Here is a 20,158-nt window from a genome sequence, read left to right as displayed (position 1 = left end):
TCAGACAATAGAGTTGCATTCCTCCTTTTTTACAAGCTTACTCATTGAGGTGAAAGTTGAGAGGGAGACAGGGACAAATATGACAAAAACAGACACATTCTTGACAGGGGGGAACAAATCAATAACCATTATACTCTCTCTCTCTCTCTCTTTCTCTCTCTCCCTCAAACACACTCTCTGTTTCTTGAATGGGAAAACCAACAGGTTGACGCAGCCCCCACACACACCCTCAACTTGCAGTGAAACAGCACTTGCTTAAGCACATGCCTCATTCATTCAATTGCTTACAGAGAGAGAGAGGGAGGGAGAGAGAGAGAGAGAGAGAGAGAGTTTGAGTGGGACAAGCATACAGCAACTCATCCTGTCAACAGTTGGATTCACACCCCTAGCTCTCTGTGTCCCGGGATCTCAGTGTGGAGTACCTACCTGCTCTCCCTCTTAAAAAGGAATATCATTTCTCCATCTTTTTTTCTTCACCTCTGGACTCGACTCTTTTATTTCTGTCTTCCCCTCCCGCTGGACGGGCAGACGGACCTCAGCGGAGTATGGTGGACTCCTGCAAAAGGTGAGTGAGAGAGTCCAGTCTTTGAACGTGGCCCATGCTGTGTGAGTTGCTTTGAGAAGCATGATGAAGTATGCAGCCATTACACTCAAAACCAGAGTTCAGATAACGTTGCAATCTACTGTACATATTATCAAGGCCTTTTTGACTTAAAACAGATAAGTAAGTAGACAGGTAGGTCTGAAGATGAGAGAACATTTCTTATACAGTTCATGTTACTTGACTGTACTACGTGGCTAAGTCAAGTCAAGTCAAGTTTATTTATATAGCGCATTTCATACACAGAGGTCATTCAATGTGCTTTACATAAACAAAACCAAACAGTAATAACAAAAAAAACATAGAAAGGCAATATAGTCAAAGAATAGTTAAAAGGTAAAGATCATAATAAAAAGAAAACATAAAACACAAGGTAAAATCATTTAAAAATAAAAAAATAATTAGTAAGCAAAAACAAAGGCAAAAGTAGTAAAAAAGTAATAAAAGACAAGGTAGAATAAGTTTTGCTTTAGTACAAAATGACTTTGCCGTCTCAGAGACATCTTTAAGTTTACACCTTGTTGCATTGCATCTGTGTTCTGCAACTGAATGCCAACTAATTCTGGCTCTGGGCCACTGAACGTGCCTGTGTGTGTGTGTGGTTCAGATTAAAAAGCATTTCATGTCTCTACAAATGCATTCTTTCTCTCTGTCTCGCTCAACTCACACACACTTACCCACATAAACACACTGTAAACATAAGCACATAAATAACTGGTTGGTGTACTGGTTTCCTCTACGCAAATTGGATTGTGGTCCCTATGTTTATTTATCATTTACATTCAGTGCAGAGACTCCACTACTAACCACGGAGCAGATGTGTGATTGCATGCCGCCTCTGTTCATGTATTCTCTCCCACTTCATTTCCACTCCAGCACTTCCATCAGTGCCACCAGCAGGGCACGGGCCTTGCTTAAACACACTTCACCTTTTAAATATTTAAAAATGATACATCAGAATGATAAAGGCGCCATTCTGAAATGGAGTCTGGGTATAGTGGTGCTATAATGTTGTTTACAGTCACACCGGTGTGACGGGAATGTTGAGAAATGAACGTTCTAAAGAATATCTGGGTTCATTGAATTCAACATAGAATTTTAGAACCTTCAATTGTTGCGGAACTTAGAATGTTCAAAAACCTACACCTTAGTCTGGTCCTGACTGACTGACCGGGGACTGGCTGGCTGGCCAGTTCTGAGGGCTCCTTGGAGGGATCTTTGGCCAGACACACTCAGTGCATTAATCATGCTTTTGCGCACAACGTGGTCAGTGAGTGAAGTGGTTGGGAGAAGAGATGACCTGTTGCTTGGCTCTTAGATTGGGATTTTGTATGCTCGCGCATGCCAGAGTGTTCATTGGCATAGGTACAATGAGAAGCACAGATGCACCCTTGGAAGTGAATGAATGTATTGTAACGAATGTCAAGTGAGGACAGGTCCACTAGCCCTGGTGACTGGGAGCACAAACGTAATGTCATGAAGAAAACATCTGCTCTCTCTCTGTGTGTGTGTGTGTGTGTGTGCATGAAAGAGAAAGAAAGATAGAGAGAATGTGTGTGTGAGAGAGTTTGTGTGTCTGCAAATCTTGTGTCTGTAACTGTGTTTATTAAATTGTGCATTAGTGTAAAAGCGTGAATCTGTGTATGTGTAAATGTGTGTGTGTGTGTGTGTGTCTATTCAGTGCTCCCAATTTCACACCTTCGGGGCTAATCCCCTGTGAAGTGGAAAATGCCATTATGTAGAAATAGCTGACATGCACAGTGACTTGTAGAGCATGCTGGAAAGAACCAAGAGAAAATGAGAGCTCCAGGGACCCGGGCGAACTCCTCTCCCCTCTTAATCTCCTCCAAGTTGCCATACAACAACTCTGTGCAGACACAATGCCACTGTTGCACACGGTTGTGCACACACACACACCTCAGATCTCAGGTCGGCCTGGCCCAATGCGATTACATTGTCAGAGCATTGCCGGATGTTTCCAGAATGTCCAGCAGCCACCAGGAATCTGTTCAGTTCAGGTCACTGTAGTATAAGGGCCAGGTTCCCACAGCCGTAAAGTAATCAGCTTAGCATTTTCAGTTCACTCTGTGGAGATCATCAGTCTTTCCAATCAGTAAATCGGTCGGATCTGGGAGCTCTGATCATCACGGCAGAGAGTATGGTCACTAAATACTCATAAGAGTGAGGCTGTGGAGTTAAAGACCTGTTAAGCTGAAGATAAACATGGCAACTTTTGGTGAAGTGTTGCTGGGCAAGGTGCCTGACAATTGTTGTTTGGGTATTATTGTTTTCAGGTACTTATCAGTAATCATCAGTACTTATCAGTAATCATCAGTTCTATCAGTAATCATCAGTACTTATCAGTAATCATCAGTACTTACAGTATTAGTAATCATCATACTTATCAGTAATCATCAGTACTTGTTATCAGTACTTATCAGTAATCATCAGTACTTGTTATCAGTAATCATCAGTAGGAAAATTGTGCTGATCATCCGATTAGAACACATGGAACCAGTAGGCCTAATGCTATAGCCCAGCAACAATACTCAAAACGTTTCCCCATGTAGCATCACCTTCAGACATTTTTCAGTTTTTCGGAGGTTTTCTGCGTCACCTTTCCACCTATCTAACCTGAGATCTCCAAGTAGTACTATTCAGGCAGCTTAATTCCCCCCATGGAATGTCTCTCTTTTTCCGCTGAGGTGGTTTTGCGCCTGATTTTGGTGTTGCGGGCCTTGCAAGCACAGACAGGATTGGTATGTGAATGGAAGGACACAGGTGCTCTCCCTGGACTGCACTTTGTTTCAAATACTAAGAAAATTAAACAAAAAACCTGTTTGTTTGTGTTGGCTTGGCAGACTTGTTACCAATGGCATCATGACTTCAAAACAAATGTGGGTCATAACTGACTACTAAAGAGTAGTTTAGTTCTTTCCTTTACTGGTTCCATAAGGAATTCTCAACGTTGTTTTTTAATGTGTAGTAGTAGGCCAATGCAGGACTGTGGCATCCCAACAGAGATGACAGCACAGGTTTAACACATGTACAATGTACTGTAGAAGCAGGATGAGTTTGTCAAGACATCATCCTTGTGCAGTGACCCATCAGAGTTCAGACAGAACCACCTCAGCTCCTCAGTACTGCTGACCCTACATCTGCATCCTGGAGGTGGACCTTCCTACTGGTGGAATAAAAACACCTTTATGAATGTCTTTTAGGAGACCTGGGGTTTTATGAAATGGGGGGAAAAGCTAAACCACCTGTTGGAAAGAGGGGTTTACTGGCATATAGTTGGCCCAGAGATGAGACAGATAGATCTTAACGGTCTGATCTCTTCCCAATAAATTGAGCAGACACAGATCGTCTTCTCCCATCCCAGTGCAGGTGTGAGGGTGAGAGGGCATCAGATCTTCCAGCACCTGAAGCCCCATCTAAAAATAGGGGACACGTGATTCCACAACTGGCTCCAATCTTACATCTTTACAGTCACTTCTGACCGAAGGCGAAGTGAAAAAAGGCACGGAATCTTCCGGAATCGTTAGCAGTTCTGCAGGCTGTTGAGACGGTAACAGGGCACTCATTTCAGTTTTTGGACACAATTTCTTTCTCCCTTCCAGCTGAAAGTGGAATGTTTGGGACGCATGTTTGCGAATATATCATGAGTCTAAATTCACAATTCCCCTGTTTGCCTATTATAGTAGGGATGCTGGGCACAGCCTTGACTGTCTGCCATTGAGATGGGTTTTGCCCCTTGCTGCAGACTCTCCTTTACAGTGTAAAGACAGCAGAGCCGTGTCAAGCCTGCTGCTCATCCCAGCCTAAGAGCTGCGCCGAGCAGCCTGGAGGGCAAATTGACTTTCTTTGGCCTGGAATTCAAACACGTTTGGGTCTTCTCATCACATCTCATCTCCCCCTCCATCTCTCTCTCTCTCTCTTTCCCTCTCACTCTTACATTCACAGCCTATCTCTCTCTCTTCCTTGAGGGGATATAGCTGAGGAAGCAGTCATGGATGCTGAAATCTAGCTGGGGTTTACCTGCAAGGAATCTCATTCCACTCTCTTAGTCTCTCTGTCTCTCTCTCTCATGCTATCTGTTTCAGTGCTGATGTGCTCTTTAGTGTTGTTTATATTTGGATGAAGTTATATTTCTAGATGTATGAGGCAAGCAACCTCATTCCTTAAAGGAATCATAACATTACATCTTATGCTTGCGAAATCACTTCAAACACAATGCACTAAAATAATAGCCTCTTCCTCACATTGATTTCAGTCTTTGGGTCAGTGCATGCTGTTAGGGTCACCCACTGATTAAAATATTGTCACTAACCTTATTTACTGGTTCATCACATCTGAACAGCGAAAAAAAGCTCAGGACAACTCAGCTCACTCACTGCACTGACTACACATCCGTTTGAACGGAAACAAATGGAATATGAACATGTGCCCAGGCAGTCACATGCACCAACATTTTGCATCACTGCTCTGTGTCTTTTTGTTTGACACACAGATGCACAGGCACCCCCCCCCCCCCCCACACACACACACACACACACAGTGGGAGTGTTAAGCCCTTCAACCTGGAGAAATGCACATGCGCACACATACTCTCTCTCTCTCTCTCCTTCTCACACACACACACACACACACACACACACACACACACACACACACATGTTGCTTATTAGCTCAGGAGATTAGTCATGGTGTCAGGTCTCACCTGGGCTCCACTTGTCCTTAGAGACCCACACCAGCTCCAGCTCCAGCCCTGCTGTCTATCTGTCTCTCTCTAAATTTGACCCACCCAACCCCCCACCCAACCCCAATTCATGGGCCCTGCCAGGGGAATAATGAGTAGCACTGCTTTGAGGCAGCCTTTGATGGTTATATCCTACCGAAGTCCAATGCTGACTGAGGGCCATTCATCACTGGCGTGTGTGCACCATTTGGATGAGGGATGTGTGGATGGAGTTTGCTTTTACTCTGTGTATGTGCCTTTAGCCATGCACTGATTCATGCGCTTGTTGGCATGGCAGGGATGCCGTTCCTCTGCAATATTAATTTCCCCCTGCTTTGCTTTACTTTTATGGCACCTTTGTCAGAGGTCCTGCTGGTGATATCTGTCTTCGCAGCTTTTGCCAGCTGTGCGACTCACGCTGAGCACAGGAAGAGTTTGCATGCAGAGAGGCACAGATGTCTGACACTGTTTCGTCCCGCAGCTTGTTTAAGAGTTTAAAAAGGAAACTTTCTTTTGCCTTTACATTGCTCTTTACAAATAACTAGCATCATATGTGCCCGCACACACTGATTTTCATTTCTTATGTGGTGCTACAGTTGAATGACTCCAGGTTGTGTTTAAAATACATGTGTTAAGCTAAGGATCTAGCAAACTGAGTAGAATGATTTTGTTTCAAGTAGAGCTTGCTCTTTTCAACAACTCTGTTTAAGTTTAACCTGGAGCAAGGTCTTAGAGAATAGGGTAACACACTTTACGGTAAGGGTATATGAATTACCATGAATTCATTATTTATGTATTACTTCATTCCATAATATCTCATGAATCATCAGGAATTGACATCAGTGTCATGTAATCATGATGATCATGCTTAATGCCTTAGTTGATGTGTTGTTCATGCATGAGGTCATGAATGAGAGACTATGAACTCATCTCAATTCCTGATTATTCATAAGATATAAAGGAATGAAGTAATGCATAAATGATATTCATGCATGAATTCATGATAATTCATGTACCCTTACCGTAAAGTGTTACCGAGAAGAGTCATTGTAAAAGGTTCCTTTAAGTCAGCAAATGATCGGAGAAGATTGTTATAGAAAGAAAATGTCCATGACATTCTGTAACTTCTCTGGTGCTACTGGGACGTAAGCGTAGGCTACAACACTGGCCATCTGTTCACACTCAATGCTAAATAGAATTAAATTAGTTGAATTCAATAATAAATTGTAGATACTTCATTTATGGGAAATCTTCTGTAGGTGGTAACTATGGAAACATTCAATCAGTAAATCATGGGTTGCGTGGGAGTGTGTAGAGCATCAATGTACACACTGGAAAGTTGTGAGAACTTTCATTTAGAAGCTCAGTATACTATATAACCTGTAATTATAAATTGTTGTGTTTTTGTTAGCTTAGAGTGAGTGCATGCACACACATATACATCCTACATATTGAGCTTTTTAAAAATGTCTTTCTTTCTCTTTTTTCTATCCTTCTTTCACAGTTTCTCTTTCTCTCACTATCTCTGAGGGCCTCATTCTTGCATTTGGTCAGGTAGTTTAATCTGCAGTCTGGTTGTGTTTATACTCAGAGCACACAGCCTTTGCACCTCCACCAGTGGTGTGGAAACAGAATGGGACTAACTATGGTGTCCCACTGCTGCAGGGGGGAGAGATCATGCATTGGCCTCCATGCCACGCTGGCAAGGCTGGCATGGGAGAGTCTAAGATGACGAGGTTCATTGGCAGCTCAGTAGAAATTAAGTCTATTCTGCCGTGGGCTTAGTGTTATAGTCGCCCACTTGGCAAGTTCAGATGTTTTGGGGATTTGGATGCGATGCATTTAGAAACACATTATCGCTGGGAGAAAGAGCCTTAGCAAATGCTGGAAACAGTTCCTATTTCCCATCACTGCCTGCTCTATTGAGTTTGATAAGAATGACACAAGGAAAATCTCATCAATGAAATGGAAATGTTTTCTTCTTCTAGCTCTTATTCAGAGCAATATGATATCCTAGTTCCTGTGATATATCAGAGCCATGTTTTCTATTAGGACAAATTCACACAAGGTCACGGACAGACATTTTTCAAGCACCGCGCTCTGCATTTGAAAGATGTGCTGGCTGATAAGGAGTGAAGATAAATCGTCCACAGATACAGAGCTTGTTTTCAACGGCAAATCATCTCCAACGTGAATTACGCACAGATCAAGCTGGCCATATACATACTGCATGGTGATGTCTATCTCCTACTCTCTCTCTCTCTCTCTCTCTCTTTCTGTCTCTTTTTTGCTTTCAGATAAGGCCGAGGCACAGCTGAGTTCGGCGGAGTGTCAGAGAAGGAGCCCAGAGCAGCGCCTGCAGGAGGAGATAAGAGGAGGAAGAGGGGACGGCAAGAAAGCTGGACTGGGAGGAGAGGAGCCAAGAAGAGAGAGAGAGAGAGAGAGAGAGAGAGAGAGGAGAGAAAGAGGAGGCCGAGGGGAAAAGGATGGATTGCCTCCATGCGTGGATCTCGCTCTTGTCACTCTTGTCTCTCTCGACATGGACGGTCCTTGGCCAAGCCGAAGGTAGGGTGGTGGGGGGGGGGGGGGGGGGTGGCAGTGACAGATGTGGGGGGTGGGGGGTGGATGGTTGGGAGGGGGAGAGGAGAGGGGCTCCTTCACAGAGCCTCAGACAAGCAGACAGAGGATCTATCAGGTCCAGATGCGAAAGTGTCTGCACACCTGCCGATCGGGGCAAGGCCAGGGGAGAGGGGGAGTGGGGGTTTATGTCCAAGGATGGGAGGGCGTCTGAGACGCATGCAGCTGCCCGCCTGCTGTGCCCTGTTCTTCACAGGCCAGTCTGAGACCGGAGTGCCCACCTATGTAGGACATGGAGACCACTGAAAACACAATAAAAGCGAGAAATGAGTGTGTGTGTGAGCATTTATGTGTTTGTGTGTGTGTGTGGGGGGGGGGGGCAGAGCAGAATGGATGTAGTAGTAGTAGTAATAGTGGTGGTGGTGGTGACGAGTGAGATTTCAAGGCCAATACTTTTGCCCTGAAACACAGTAATTTTCCAGCCCGCTTCTGTTTGCTGTGAGTGACGGACTGAGTGTGTTAGCCGTGGGGGGTCGAGTCACCTTGTGTGATTTGTGATGGCTGTGTTCTTTTCCAAGTGTCAAAACCACATCACCCAACCTCACACACACACTCTCGTTCTCTTTTTGGTTTTGATGTTTATAAACAATCTCTGGCATACTGGTGCAAAAAAATAAACATATCTGAAAAATAACTAAAAAAACTAACTAACTTAATGAGGCATGCACCAAAACAAACATGACTGAAAGAGACCATTTTGCCATCAGGTTCCACAGCAACCTGTTGTTGGGACTTTGGAATTTGCCTGAGTAGCATAGCTCTTCTTTTGGGCTGTTGGCCAACAGCTGGTGTAGAGTCTCAACCATCCATCCATATGTACCATATGTATGTATGTATGTATACATATCTTGGGTACATAATGTATACATACACATAAGGGGGAAAAGGGAGAGAGAGAGAGAGAGAAGGAAACATTCATGTTATGGAGTTGAACAGACAGGTGAGATGTTGTCGTGTTGAGAGATGAGCAGTCTGTCATCGCTTGTCATGCCTTTATTTTTATTGCACTGTGTGGAATTGCAGGCGTATGTGTCAGAGCTAATCCCTTGTAAGCTGCTTCGCCTCTGAGAAGACTGTGGGCCGACAGACAATATGACAACATGACATTAGCACTAACATAGACTCCCCTACAGGGTGTCTGTCAATAAATGGTGGTTCCAGGAACACACATACACACACACAACCACAAGTGTACACTTACACACATATAGGCTACCATACCACCACAGACACACACACACACACACACACACACACGCATATGTACATGTGTACACAGACATGCACACCACCAATCGTAAGCATAGAAACAGCGCAATGTCACATACTACTCAGGAATTCAGCTCATCTAGTTAATTGAAGGTTAGGGATGTATTGAAGTTGTGACCTTTTATAAAGATGATAATTAACGTGGTGCAGTGATCTACTCACAGAGGTGACACGTTGAACTTGATAACATGCTTAGCTGCGCCAGTAAACTCCTGCAGTGCCGAGTCTTGCACTGAAAGCAGTGATAAGACTTCACAGCTGTGACTGTAAAATCAATTGAGCTGTGTGTGATTTCTGGGCAGCCATGTGAGTGCTGTTTAGCTACATGTGATGTTGAGATGTGTTTTCATGTTACACTTCGCTGTGTTCCGCTGGAACCACTGTGCGCGTCAGAAGCAGAGCTGTGCGGCGTGCGTGCGTGCCGGAAGTACGCGTGATCTGCATTAGCGGGCATATGGCGATCACCTGACAGGCTGGACACGGCGAGCGCCTGTCCAGCGGAGGATCTGTTTGCCTGCTCCGTGTTTTAAATGTCCAGCCCAGGGAGCACTATCCCAATATCACCTGATTTTTCCAGCACTCTCAGCTGAGTTCTTTCCCACAGGCAGTGAGCCTCATGTCAAAGCGTCTAATGCGTCTTAAGTGTGAGGACATGTTTTAGCAAAGTCTCCATAAGGTGGCCATGGAAGGTGGCAATTTAGAGTATCAAAAGGCCTGCTCAAAATGTATGTTTTCTGTGAATGTGTGCTCTATTGAAAGAAAGAAAGAAAGAAAGAAAGAAAAAAAGAAAGAAAGAGAAAGAAATAAAGTACCAAAGAAAGAAAGGCATGAAGAAATAAAACTGTAAAAGGAGACTATAAAAAATGAATGTGGTAGATTAGGAAGGAGAAGAGGGATGGGAAGTGAAATCACCTACAGCCATATAAACAAACCCTAGGCTTTATGGAGCGCTGTAATCCTTGTTGTTGGTGCTTTACTACAAAGCATCATGAGGCTACCACAGGAGCTTCACATACCCTTGCTCTCTTCCCCCCTTATTTATTTGTTCCTTTTTTCATCCCTTTCCTTTTTCATTTGTCTCTGTCTTTGTTTCTTTGTGTGTGAGAGAGAGAGAGAGAGAGAGAGAGAGAGAGAGAGGTGCGAAGTCTGGCTCAGGACCACATTGAACCGTGGCTCTTATTGGAATTCTAAGCATTAGTCATTGCTGTTGTTTTATTAGCAAAGTGGTGCATTGAGCGTGTGCTGTTGGCACCTCCCTAAGGTGACTCTTCCTACCAGGGAGCTCTTTCACCAGGATTGTACTGCCATCAGGTGGCGGTTAACCATACCACACCCCATCACCTTGCCTCCAAGATGTCCATGAATCCTGCCATTTAGGATGAAATTCATACTGGATATACATATATATTATCTATATATATAATGCCATTATAGCATAACTTTGCAATATGCAATTTGCAATAGAAAGAGGTCTACATTGATCTTAAGATCAGTAACTATTCTTTCAGCTGAAAATCTCCTTTCAGCAATGCTTGAAGTCTCTTTTTGAAGTTTGCGCTTAACCTTAAGTGTTTGATATGAGAGTGTATGAGCAAGAAAATGGGAACATGGGAAATGTAGTGCCAGTGCACAAACGATTGTGACAACTCAGATAGTAATGTTACAGTTTCCTCTGTTTTGCTTTCGCAGAGTGCCGCACAGCCATGCCTGCTGACATTGTCTTCCTCGTGGATGAGTCATGGTCGGTGGGGCCTACAAGTTTCCAGCAGGTGAAGGAGTTTATATCCTCCATTATGCGTGCCTTCCAAAACCGCATGCTGGGGGAGGCGGGTGTTCGATTTGGGGTCACCGTCTACGCTGACACCCCAAGGTGAGATCAGCTTTTGCCCCTGGAATGTGTTGGTGGGTGCAAATACAACCAAGGCTAATCATGATACTGTATTGCAGTGGAGTGAGTTTGTATGACAGTCAGGTATTGATATTGAAGTTATTGCTGGAGGCGTGCTTAGTAAGTCCATAAAACTATTACCATATGACCTCTACCTGTCTATACTTGTAGAACACTCTAGTTCTACGCTGCGGCAGAACAAAATGTCTCATGTTAAACTGACTTTCTTTCCCTGAACATTTTACATTTTTAAAACCCACACAGCCATTCATTTGCATGCTCATCTCAATCTATGGAATAATGCATGTCTTTCACTGTTTAAAACTTAAAAACCTCTTGCAAGGACAGGTCATCCAGCAGTGCTTTAAATAGCACTTTATGCGGTAAAAATACCTTTGAGGAATTCAGGTTTGTGTACGTTCCTGCTACTTTAACACCTCCCTAAAAACCCATATATCAGTGTCCCAGAAAGCTGGACTGGATCCAGACAGGATGAGGGTTAGATTAGTGTTGTAGAGTTGTAGAGAACAGCTCTGAGGGGAGCTCCAGCAAGCCAGCCAGGGGTTGACAAGCTGTCCCTGACCCTCCCCAGGATGCGCATCGCTCTGACGGACTACTCTACGCTGGACGAGGTGCTGAGGGCCGTGGAGGAGATGCCCTATGAGGGGGGTGGCAGCCGCACGGGGGAGGCCTTGGAGTTCCTCGCCGAGTCCGTCTTTGGGCCCTCCATAGCCAGGGACAACACCGCTAAGGTAAAGCTTCCAGTTTCACTTATAGCCTATCATGCCAGCAGAGCAGAACTTGGTGTCCTAGATCTGTTGGATTAGCCTGGGAATACCCATACCAACTTTTGGGATTTGCTCTGCTGGTCTATTGACGTCCATTTCCAAAGTCCCTAAAACACGGGCATGCAAATGATCGCTAATCCGGTATGGACGTGTATTTCTTTGGAATTGAAACTTTGCATTTAAAACCTTAGTTTTTAAATTTACAACATTGCTACACCTTTGAAACAATTTGGTAGGCCTAAGAGTTTAATGTAGGCCTACCAATTTAAGTTTAATTTCACTGCTAGTTACGCCCCTGCTAGAAATCATAAGTCAATGAACCTTTTCCAGACCCACTCCCAACTGTAGGCTACAATCAGAATCTGGGTATTACCAGGCTACTGTTGGGTTGCTTGCTGGTGGCTATAGTGCTGCTTCTTCTGTCAGTGTAATCCAAGTTCATCATGAATTCATGCATCCGAGGCTGTGGAAATTCATTCCCCACATCTAACAGCATTTACCAAATTCATCTGTAAATGGCCTTTTCACTCTCAGCATTCATGAATCTGACTAAATAGAAAGCATCTGATGGAAGAAATGCTGGATACAGGGCTGGTGTGAATGCTAATGATTTATTGTGTCTGAATTCTGGACGAACCACAAATAAATTTTTCATCACTGTCCGCATACCGGTACATTACCATCAGTTTGTGCGTGACGAGACTGGGGTTGGGTGGTGGCTAAATTATGAATAGGCCTAATACTTTGTGTTAAAATGTCGTCACTTCTGACCCAAGCAAACGTCGTCACTTCTGTTATGACCCATGCAAACGTAAAATGACTTTTTAATCGACATCATAGGCCTACACCAGACATGTCAAAGTCAAGGCCCGCCGGAGCCGGCCCGCGAATAAATTATGTACGGCCCCGCCCCCGGGATGATATTTGATTAGTATTAGAACCGGCCCGCAGGCCACAGCCGCCGGGTGCTGTTTTGCGCATCAATACTCCATTCCCCACAATGCAACGGTAGCCCACGAACTCACTGCGGCGCCGCAAGTGGGCCTCGGCTTCATTATTCATCAGTATTCAGTCAGGGCAGGTGTCAACTTTCAGCTACCCCCCTCCCCAGTGTTGTGCCTGAACGCGTTCATTGAACGAAAGTCACTCGTTCATATGTATTTTGAGCGAACGTGAACTGAACGTACTGTATTAGGCTACTGCTGCCTGATGAACGTTACTGTGAACTCGTTCATTCTGGTGTCTGAACGGAAGGCTCCACGCGAAAACCCGGCTAAAACACACCGTAAAAAGGCCTTAATATGGCAGCATGCAGGTCACCATTTGTCAAACTATGGGCCGCGGTCCGCAATGTGGACAATGGTCGGCAGAGTAAAATTATTCCCGGGCCATCGTCTGATAATTTGCTGCGCAATTGGTCAAGGAGCCGCGGACAGAAAAAGAAAACAAACATTTCTGCAATTAGTAGGAAATACTTGTTAATTTGGTGTCAGAATTAAGTCGTGGTATGAGCGTTTATTCAATGCATGCGTGTGCACGTTGGTAGCACCTATTGGAAGGCTAATTATGAAACGACATGTAATAGAACGACGTGGATTTATGCAACTTCCATAAAAAACAGAGCACAGACTATATAAAACACTATTTGGCATTAAGTATTAAAGTCAGCCAAAAGCTATTAATTAGTCTTAGTTAAATATAGTTAAAGATCTTCAGATCAGTGATTTACGCATGATCTGATCACACAAGCTGGTATTGTGTCTCCTGAATCCTTACATTCAGGCATTCAAATTAAATGTAATTAAATAACATATAAATATTCTATCAGTGTATTATGCTTGCATGAGGGAAACATCCCAAAACAACGGCACCCATATAACTGCTGTTGTTTTGAGAAGTATTTCTCATGCAAGCATCATGCAACAATGCAAAAACAATGTAACTATTGTAGGCCTAATTATATTTTACATTAGTAAAGCAGTACTCTGATGTGCATATTTTCACAAACTTTTGTGAACAATCTTAGCACTTTAAACATTGACTGTTTTGAAGTGCATGTATAGCAATATAGTATAAAAATAATAATAATTGTGATATCATTATGATAATTTAATGGGGGGTGGGAGGAGGGGGTGGGTTCATGTAGGGGGGCCCTATGACCCCAAAGTATGCCTTGACTGGGCCTCAGGTCAAAGAAGTTTGAGAAAGGCTGATGTAGACGACAAAGCAGCAAGGAGGCATCATATGATCATTTAAACAAGTTTTATGACAAGGTCGGTGGGATGGGAAAAATCGTACATTTGTGCAAACTTTGCCCGCACTTCAGTCACAGTCATTATTCATTTAATCATTAAATAAAATACAGTACACGTCTTGGTTCAATAGGTTACGTGCAGTCATTTTAATATGTTTTAATAAACATTGAACCAGTCCGGTCCTCGGCTTGTAGCAAATTTGTTTTTTTGGCCCTCTAATGTATTTGACTTTGACATCCCTGGCCTACACCAACTAGTTTCTTTAACTTACATTTTTCAGATCACTATTCTTATAACCAACGGCCGATCAGATGATACCATTGACGGGCCAGCGAAGACAGTGAGAGACAGTGGCATCTCACTCTTTGCTGTGGGTAAGTCCATCACTTTTTTTTCCCTATTAGACATCACTTATTTTTATTAGATCAATTGAAGAGTATACAATAATACAGTACAAAAGCATTGTTGCAACTATGCCAGGGGGATGTACATTACACAGAAATAATAATAAAATAAAATAATAAGGACACATTGTAAAGCACAATGTAAACACATTGTAAAGCACAAAAAGTGTTTGTGTTTTGACAGCCTCCATCACTTTTATCATCATGCCACATTTAGCAGTATCATGTGTATGTAAGCTATGTAGGTAATGCTAATATGTGCTAGTTTGTGCACTTTCTTGCTCTAGTCTAGTAGTAGCAGAGGTTATGCATCGACCGATCACCATGTGCCTCAAGCATCTCTCTCTCTCTCTCTTGGTCTCAGCGAGACACCCCAAGCGCTGAAATAATTACAGCTCATTAGCCGGCGGCGGACTAATTGCAGTAATTTTTCATCAGGATCCCTCTCAACACTGCCTCCCACCGGTCTAACCCCCCCCACCCCCTCGTGCTGCCCTCTCTGACACAAAGTTATGACTGTCCAATCAATCTTCTCCCAAGAGGGCCAAATAAATCACACCAAGCTCAACTCCTCCCTGTGTGTGTGTGCGTGTGTGTGTGTGTGTGTGTGTGTGTGTGTGTGTGTGAGTGTCAGCCTAGTCATACGCATCAGGCTACACCAAGCCATATACATCTCCATGCGCACACAAGTGTGTGTGAAGTCATCCTTCACTGTCCCATGACACAGCACAGAACAGGAGATGCTGTGTTAGAAATGTAGCTCATCTGTTTTTTTTCCTCGGCCTTCTCTTTTTTTGGGAGCAGTGTAGGAACTCCATTAGTCAGTCACGCTCTGACACGTAGCAATTAGTCCAGCGATTTAATGGTGCAGAACTCGTGGATTTACAATCGACTGAGATCATTTTTCCCTGTTCCCGACAAATGAGCGGAGATATTTTGGACCGCGTGCTCGAGAATACTTATGAGCCAATTATGTAGTACATCCAGTGTGAATGATAAGGCTACTGTGTTCGCTTGTTTTATGTGGGTGTGCTCAAAGTTTATTATGAACATGAAAACTTTCATCCAAGTTTATGAAAACTTTTCAAACAATTGGGTGTGCCAAATGCCCTAGCTGGGACATTCTATGAGAGCAAGTGAGTGTTTGGTCTAATACAGGGGTCAGGAGGTCAGCGTGTCCATTCTGCTGGTCTGCAAAGGCAGCAGTAATGGTCCCTGACCATGCATTACATAATGTAGGCTCATTGTGGGGTCACTGTTCGTTTAACCAGGGGTGAATCTGATGTCCCGCTTTTGGTCCCTGTGATCTTGAGTGGGTTTGTGTTGTCAGGGGTGAGGAACGCAGATGTGCTGGAGCTGAGGCGTGTGGTGACGGAGCCCTACGAGGAGCACCTCCTGATGAGTGCCGACTTCGCCTACCTGGAGGACCTCCTGCTTCGGCTCTCGCGCAGAATCTGCTTCACCGCCTCCGAGCCTCCACGACCCATCACCAAGACACAACCAGGTCAGGCACGCACGCACCCATGCACCCACGCATGCACGCACGCACTCACACAGACACACACACACACACACTCTCTCACACACACACACACATGCACACACACACACTCACACACACACACACACACACACACTTCTGCATTGCCACAATCAGAACCAAACCCTCATACTCTACTGATGTTTAGCATAAGCCATTAATCTGTACCTCTTAATGGGAAATTGAAGTTAAATGATGAACAAGTGCGGAGCAAGACACTGTGATATTAAAAACTCTGCTATTCACTCTTCACCGCCCTGTCAAAAAGAGCAGCTATTCATAGACCTGAAATATGCAATTTGAATATCCGAGTCAAACCAATATATCTGATTTCCATAAAAGAAATTCCCAGCTGTTTACCCTCAGATGTTTGATATTTGACTATAAATCCTGAGCTATGACCTGTTCACAGGCACTTTATGAGGTTTGCATAGTGCAGTGGGGTGATAAGATTAAATATGCAGGCTCGTTAAAAATTAGTTTATTTTTGATATCTGAAATAAAGCCTGACCTCTTTGAATATTCATACTACTGTCCTATTTTCATATTTTCTGAACATGTAATTTAGTAATGTCCTATCATTAACCTCCTATTATCACCCTCATTCCTCTTTTGTCTCCCTTTCACTCTATCTGTCTCTTCCCCTTCTTCTGTCACTCCATTTCTGTCCCTCTCATTAATGTCCTACTTATCACTCTCTCTCGTTCCTCCCCCCTCCTTTCTCTCGCTCTCTCTCTCTCTCTCCTCATTCCATGTCTCCCTTCCTGTTTGGCTGTGTGTAGTGGTGGATGAGGTGATCGTGGGGCCGAGGGACCTGCAGGTGAGCGAGCTGGCCTACAGCTCCCTGAGGCTGACCTGGAGCCCGGCCTCTGGAGACGTGACGGGCTACAGGCTGCTGGTCACTCCACACTCTCCAAAGGGACACCTGCTCTCGGCTCAGCAGACTCAGGTGAGCGGAGGCAGAGGGCTTACGCTGCACAAGAGACCCGACAACAGATGGTCACCGAAGAGAGAGGGACAGAGAGAACAAGAGAGAGAATGAGAGAGAGAGAGAACAAAACAGGCTTGTGCAAAATTCCAGAATTGAATTGAAACTGGCTCTTAAATTCCAATTCAATTCTTGAATTTCACTTACATTTCAATTGAGGTAGCAAGCAGGAAGCAGAATTGCAATTCGAATTGTGCACAACCCTGGAACAAAACAACAAAAGAGAGAGAGGAGCTGCTGTTACTGTAACACCACTGACCTTGCTGAGAGGCTCAGAATTGATGGACAAATGCCTACGTCCGCAGGAAGGATCATGCTCTATTAATTAAATTGCTTAAATATATCAAGGCATCGACTTCAATCTTAGATGTTTAGACTGAAGTTCTGTCATGTCACATACAGAACAATTAGCAGTTGTAACATTTCAGAAAAGATCACTCGTATGAGGTCAGTGCCTATAGCTCTTTTCTCTCTAGTGGTCAATGAGGACCATGAGCAGCAGATACTCAGGCTGTTTTACTGTATGCCACTCAGAGTGTGTGTGCTGTGTGCCGTTAATGGACTGCAGTGTGATGTGTGCATTGGGAATTAAAATTGGCCAGCTGTTTCAGGAGACTTTATCATAGTATAGATCAGTAGTATTTGTGGACAATGCTGTAGTATGCATTAGACAATAATAGTGCAAAGAGAGTAATGCAGGGAAGCAGAAAAGATGTCCTAAAAATGTCTAAAAGATGTTGCAAGAGTGAGCGCTAATGCAGTGGCATGAGCATCCTAGCTGTGAGGAGGGTTTGTATTGGTCACTTCATGACTCTCCTTTCTCCCCCTGTGTTTTGGTCTGTCCTGCTCTGTCCTGCTTTCGCTGCAGGTTGACCTGAAGGCAGATGAAAGTACTGCTCAGGTGGTGGGCCTGACCCCAAAGACAGAGTACTCACTCACTGTGTATGCCATCTACCCAGGACGTGTCGGGGACTCAGCCAGCATCATCACAGAGACAAGTGTGTAACTCCTGTCTAACACACACACACACACACACACACACACACACACACACACACACACACACACACACACACACACAGACACACACACATATGCATGTGCATATGTTTGCTTTAACACACATTACATGTAATACACACATTACACAAAAGTAGCGTGTTGTTCATACGACTGTTCCCTGTGTTCCTCAGCTCTGCTCCCCCAGGTGGCTAACTTCCGTGTGATCGAGGAAGGCCTCTTCTCCTTGCGCCTGTCCTGGACACCTTCTTTAGCCAAAATCGATTCCTACAAGATCTTCATCCCTCGACGTGAGCAGCTCTTTTGAGACGGATTTGGCACCAGTGTGTTTTCATGCTCGGCTTGTGCACATCAGGAATTCAGTTCAGGCTAGGTGTCTAGATAACACCCAATTCTAATTTCTAACGCGGGTTTAAAAATGTAATTGGCTAGCGCCATTGATTTGCTTGAAGCAGCTAATACATTCTCCAGATTTCATTTGCATTGGAAATCAGGAGAATAATGCAGATATTATTACATTACATTACATTTGGCTGACGCATTTTGGCCAATATTATACAGAGTGATGAGATTATAAGACTGTAAAACTGATTGTTGCCTCCACCATATTGAAATGGGCAACTTTTGATGAATTTGTTGTTTTTGAGTAGAGTAGAGAAGTGAGGAACAGCTCTAAAATCAGCATTGTGCAATAAGAAGCTCCAATGTTATGGTGGTGATGTGTGTGCTTTGATTCTGTCCTCAGCGGACCGTCCAGGACTGGTGTACGAGCAGACAGTGCGTGGCGACGTCTCCTCCCACGTGATTGACAGTCTGGAGGAGGATAAGAAGTACACCGTCAGCATTTATGCCGTCTACCCCGAGGGCCGGAGTGAGCCGGTGTCTGTTGTGGGCAGAACATGTACGAGAGGCTCCCTCACTCACTCACTCACTCACTCATTTCTTGGTGTTTTAAGCCCCCAACATTGTCTTATATATATATATATAAGTATATATACTCTTTTGATCCCGTGAGGGAAATTTGGTCTCTGCATTTATCCCAATCCGTGAATTTGAAACACACACAGTGTACACACAGTGAGGTGAAGCACACACTAATCCCTGCGCAGTGAGCTGCCTGCAACAACAGCGGCGCTCGGGGAGCAGTGAGGGGTTAGGCGCCTTGCTCAAGGGCACTTCAGCCGTGCCTACTGGTCGGGGTTCAAACCGTCATCCCTCCGGTTACAGGTCCGAAGTGCTAACCAGTAGGCCACGGCTGCCCCTGTCTTCAAGGCAGCGCTGCCTGGAAGACACTAGGGTTAGGCATGGGTTAAGGTTAGGGTTGGGGTTAGGGTTAGGATTAGGTGCCCTAATTAAGTTGACGGTGGCAGCGCTGCCTGGAAGACGGTGCTGGGGGGGCTTAAAACACCATCGAGCCGCTCGCTCACTCAATCCCTACCTTTTATCTCCCCTGGGCGTTTTCTATTTATCACTCTCTTTTTCCTTTCTACTCCTCCTCTGCTTTATGCAGTCCCAAAATCGCGCTCTCTCTTCTTTCCACTTCTCCTCTTTGTGTCTCTTCTGTTCACAAAATTGTTAATGTCCTCTCTTCTATAGTGAGGCTTGTAAGACACATTTTCATGCAGTTTGCTTTTCATGAGTTGTACCACAGGGGGGCAGCATTCACTTTCTGACACTGAATCTATTGGCTGCAGTAGCATGCATCCTTGATGTGATCAATATATTGGTGTGTTATACTTATGAAATGTTGCAACTTTTAGTCAGTGCAATTGATCATCATTTTTTGAGTTGATTAGGTATTGAATTTATTATTGTTGATATATTATTGGTCGTAGGCTATGAGTAGTAGTAGTTGCAGTGCCCGCCCCTCATTCATAGTATTTCAGTTTGCTTTCATTACAAGCACTGCGCCTGCACCATCCTCTGTCTGCCATAGAGTGGTGGTATAGCGCTAATAAATCCATATCTGCAGTCTCTATATATCTTACTTCAAAGCAGCTTGCATACATGCTATTTACCTTTGCGCATAC

General features: G+C 44.2%; 1 protein-coding gene across 3 annotated transcripts in view; it reads left to right on the top strand.

Moving 5' to 3' along the window:
• Positions 1–245: 245 nt before the first annotated feature.
• The window catches only part of col7a1l (collagen type VII alpha 1-like), a 61,021-nt gene continuing 41,108 nt past the window's right edge, over positions 246–20,158 (top strand). For all 3 annotated transcript variants that reach the window (XM_042079562.1, XM_042079563.1, XM_042079564.1), the window contains exons 1-10: positions 246–565; positions 7,637–7,904; positions 10,935–11,115; positions 11,726–11,885; positions 14,457–14,550; positions 15,911–16,084; positions 16,903–17,069; positions 17,977–18,106; positions 18,302–18,418; positions 18,874–19,029. In XM_042079562.1, the coding sequence (XP_041935496.1) occupies positions 7,826–7,904; positions 10,935–11,115; positions 11,726–11,885; positions 14,457–14,550; positions 15,911–16,084; positions 16,903–17,069; positions 17,977–18,106; positions 18,302–18,418; positions 18,874–19,029 (1,258 nt within the window). In that variant the 5' untranslated portion in view covers positions 246–565; positions 7,637–7,825. The remainder of the gene's footprint in view (positions 566–7,636; positions 7,905–10,934; positions 11,116–11,725; positions 11,886–14,456; positions 14,551–15,910; positions 16,085–16,902; positions 17,070–17,976; positions 18,107–18,301; positions 18,419–18,873; positions 19,030–20,158) is intronic.

The sequence above is a fragment of the Alosa sapidissima genome, chromosome 22 (assembly GCF_018492685.1).
Source record: "Alosa sapidissima isolate fAloSap1 chromosome 22, fAloSap1.pri, whole genome shotgun sequence".
Classification (NCBI taxonomy): domain Eukaryota; kingdom Metazoa; phylum Chordata; class Actinopteri; order Clupeiformes; family Clupeidae; genus Alosa; species Alosa sapidissima.
This window is presented reverse-complemented; position numbering and strand designations above follow the sequence as displayed.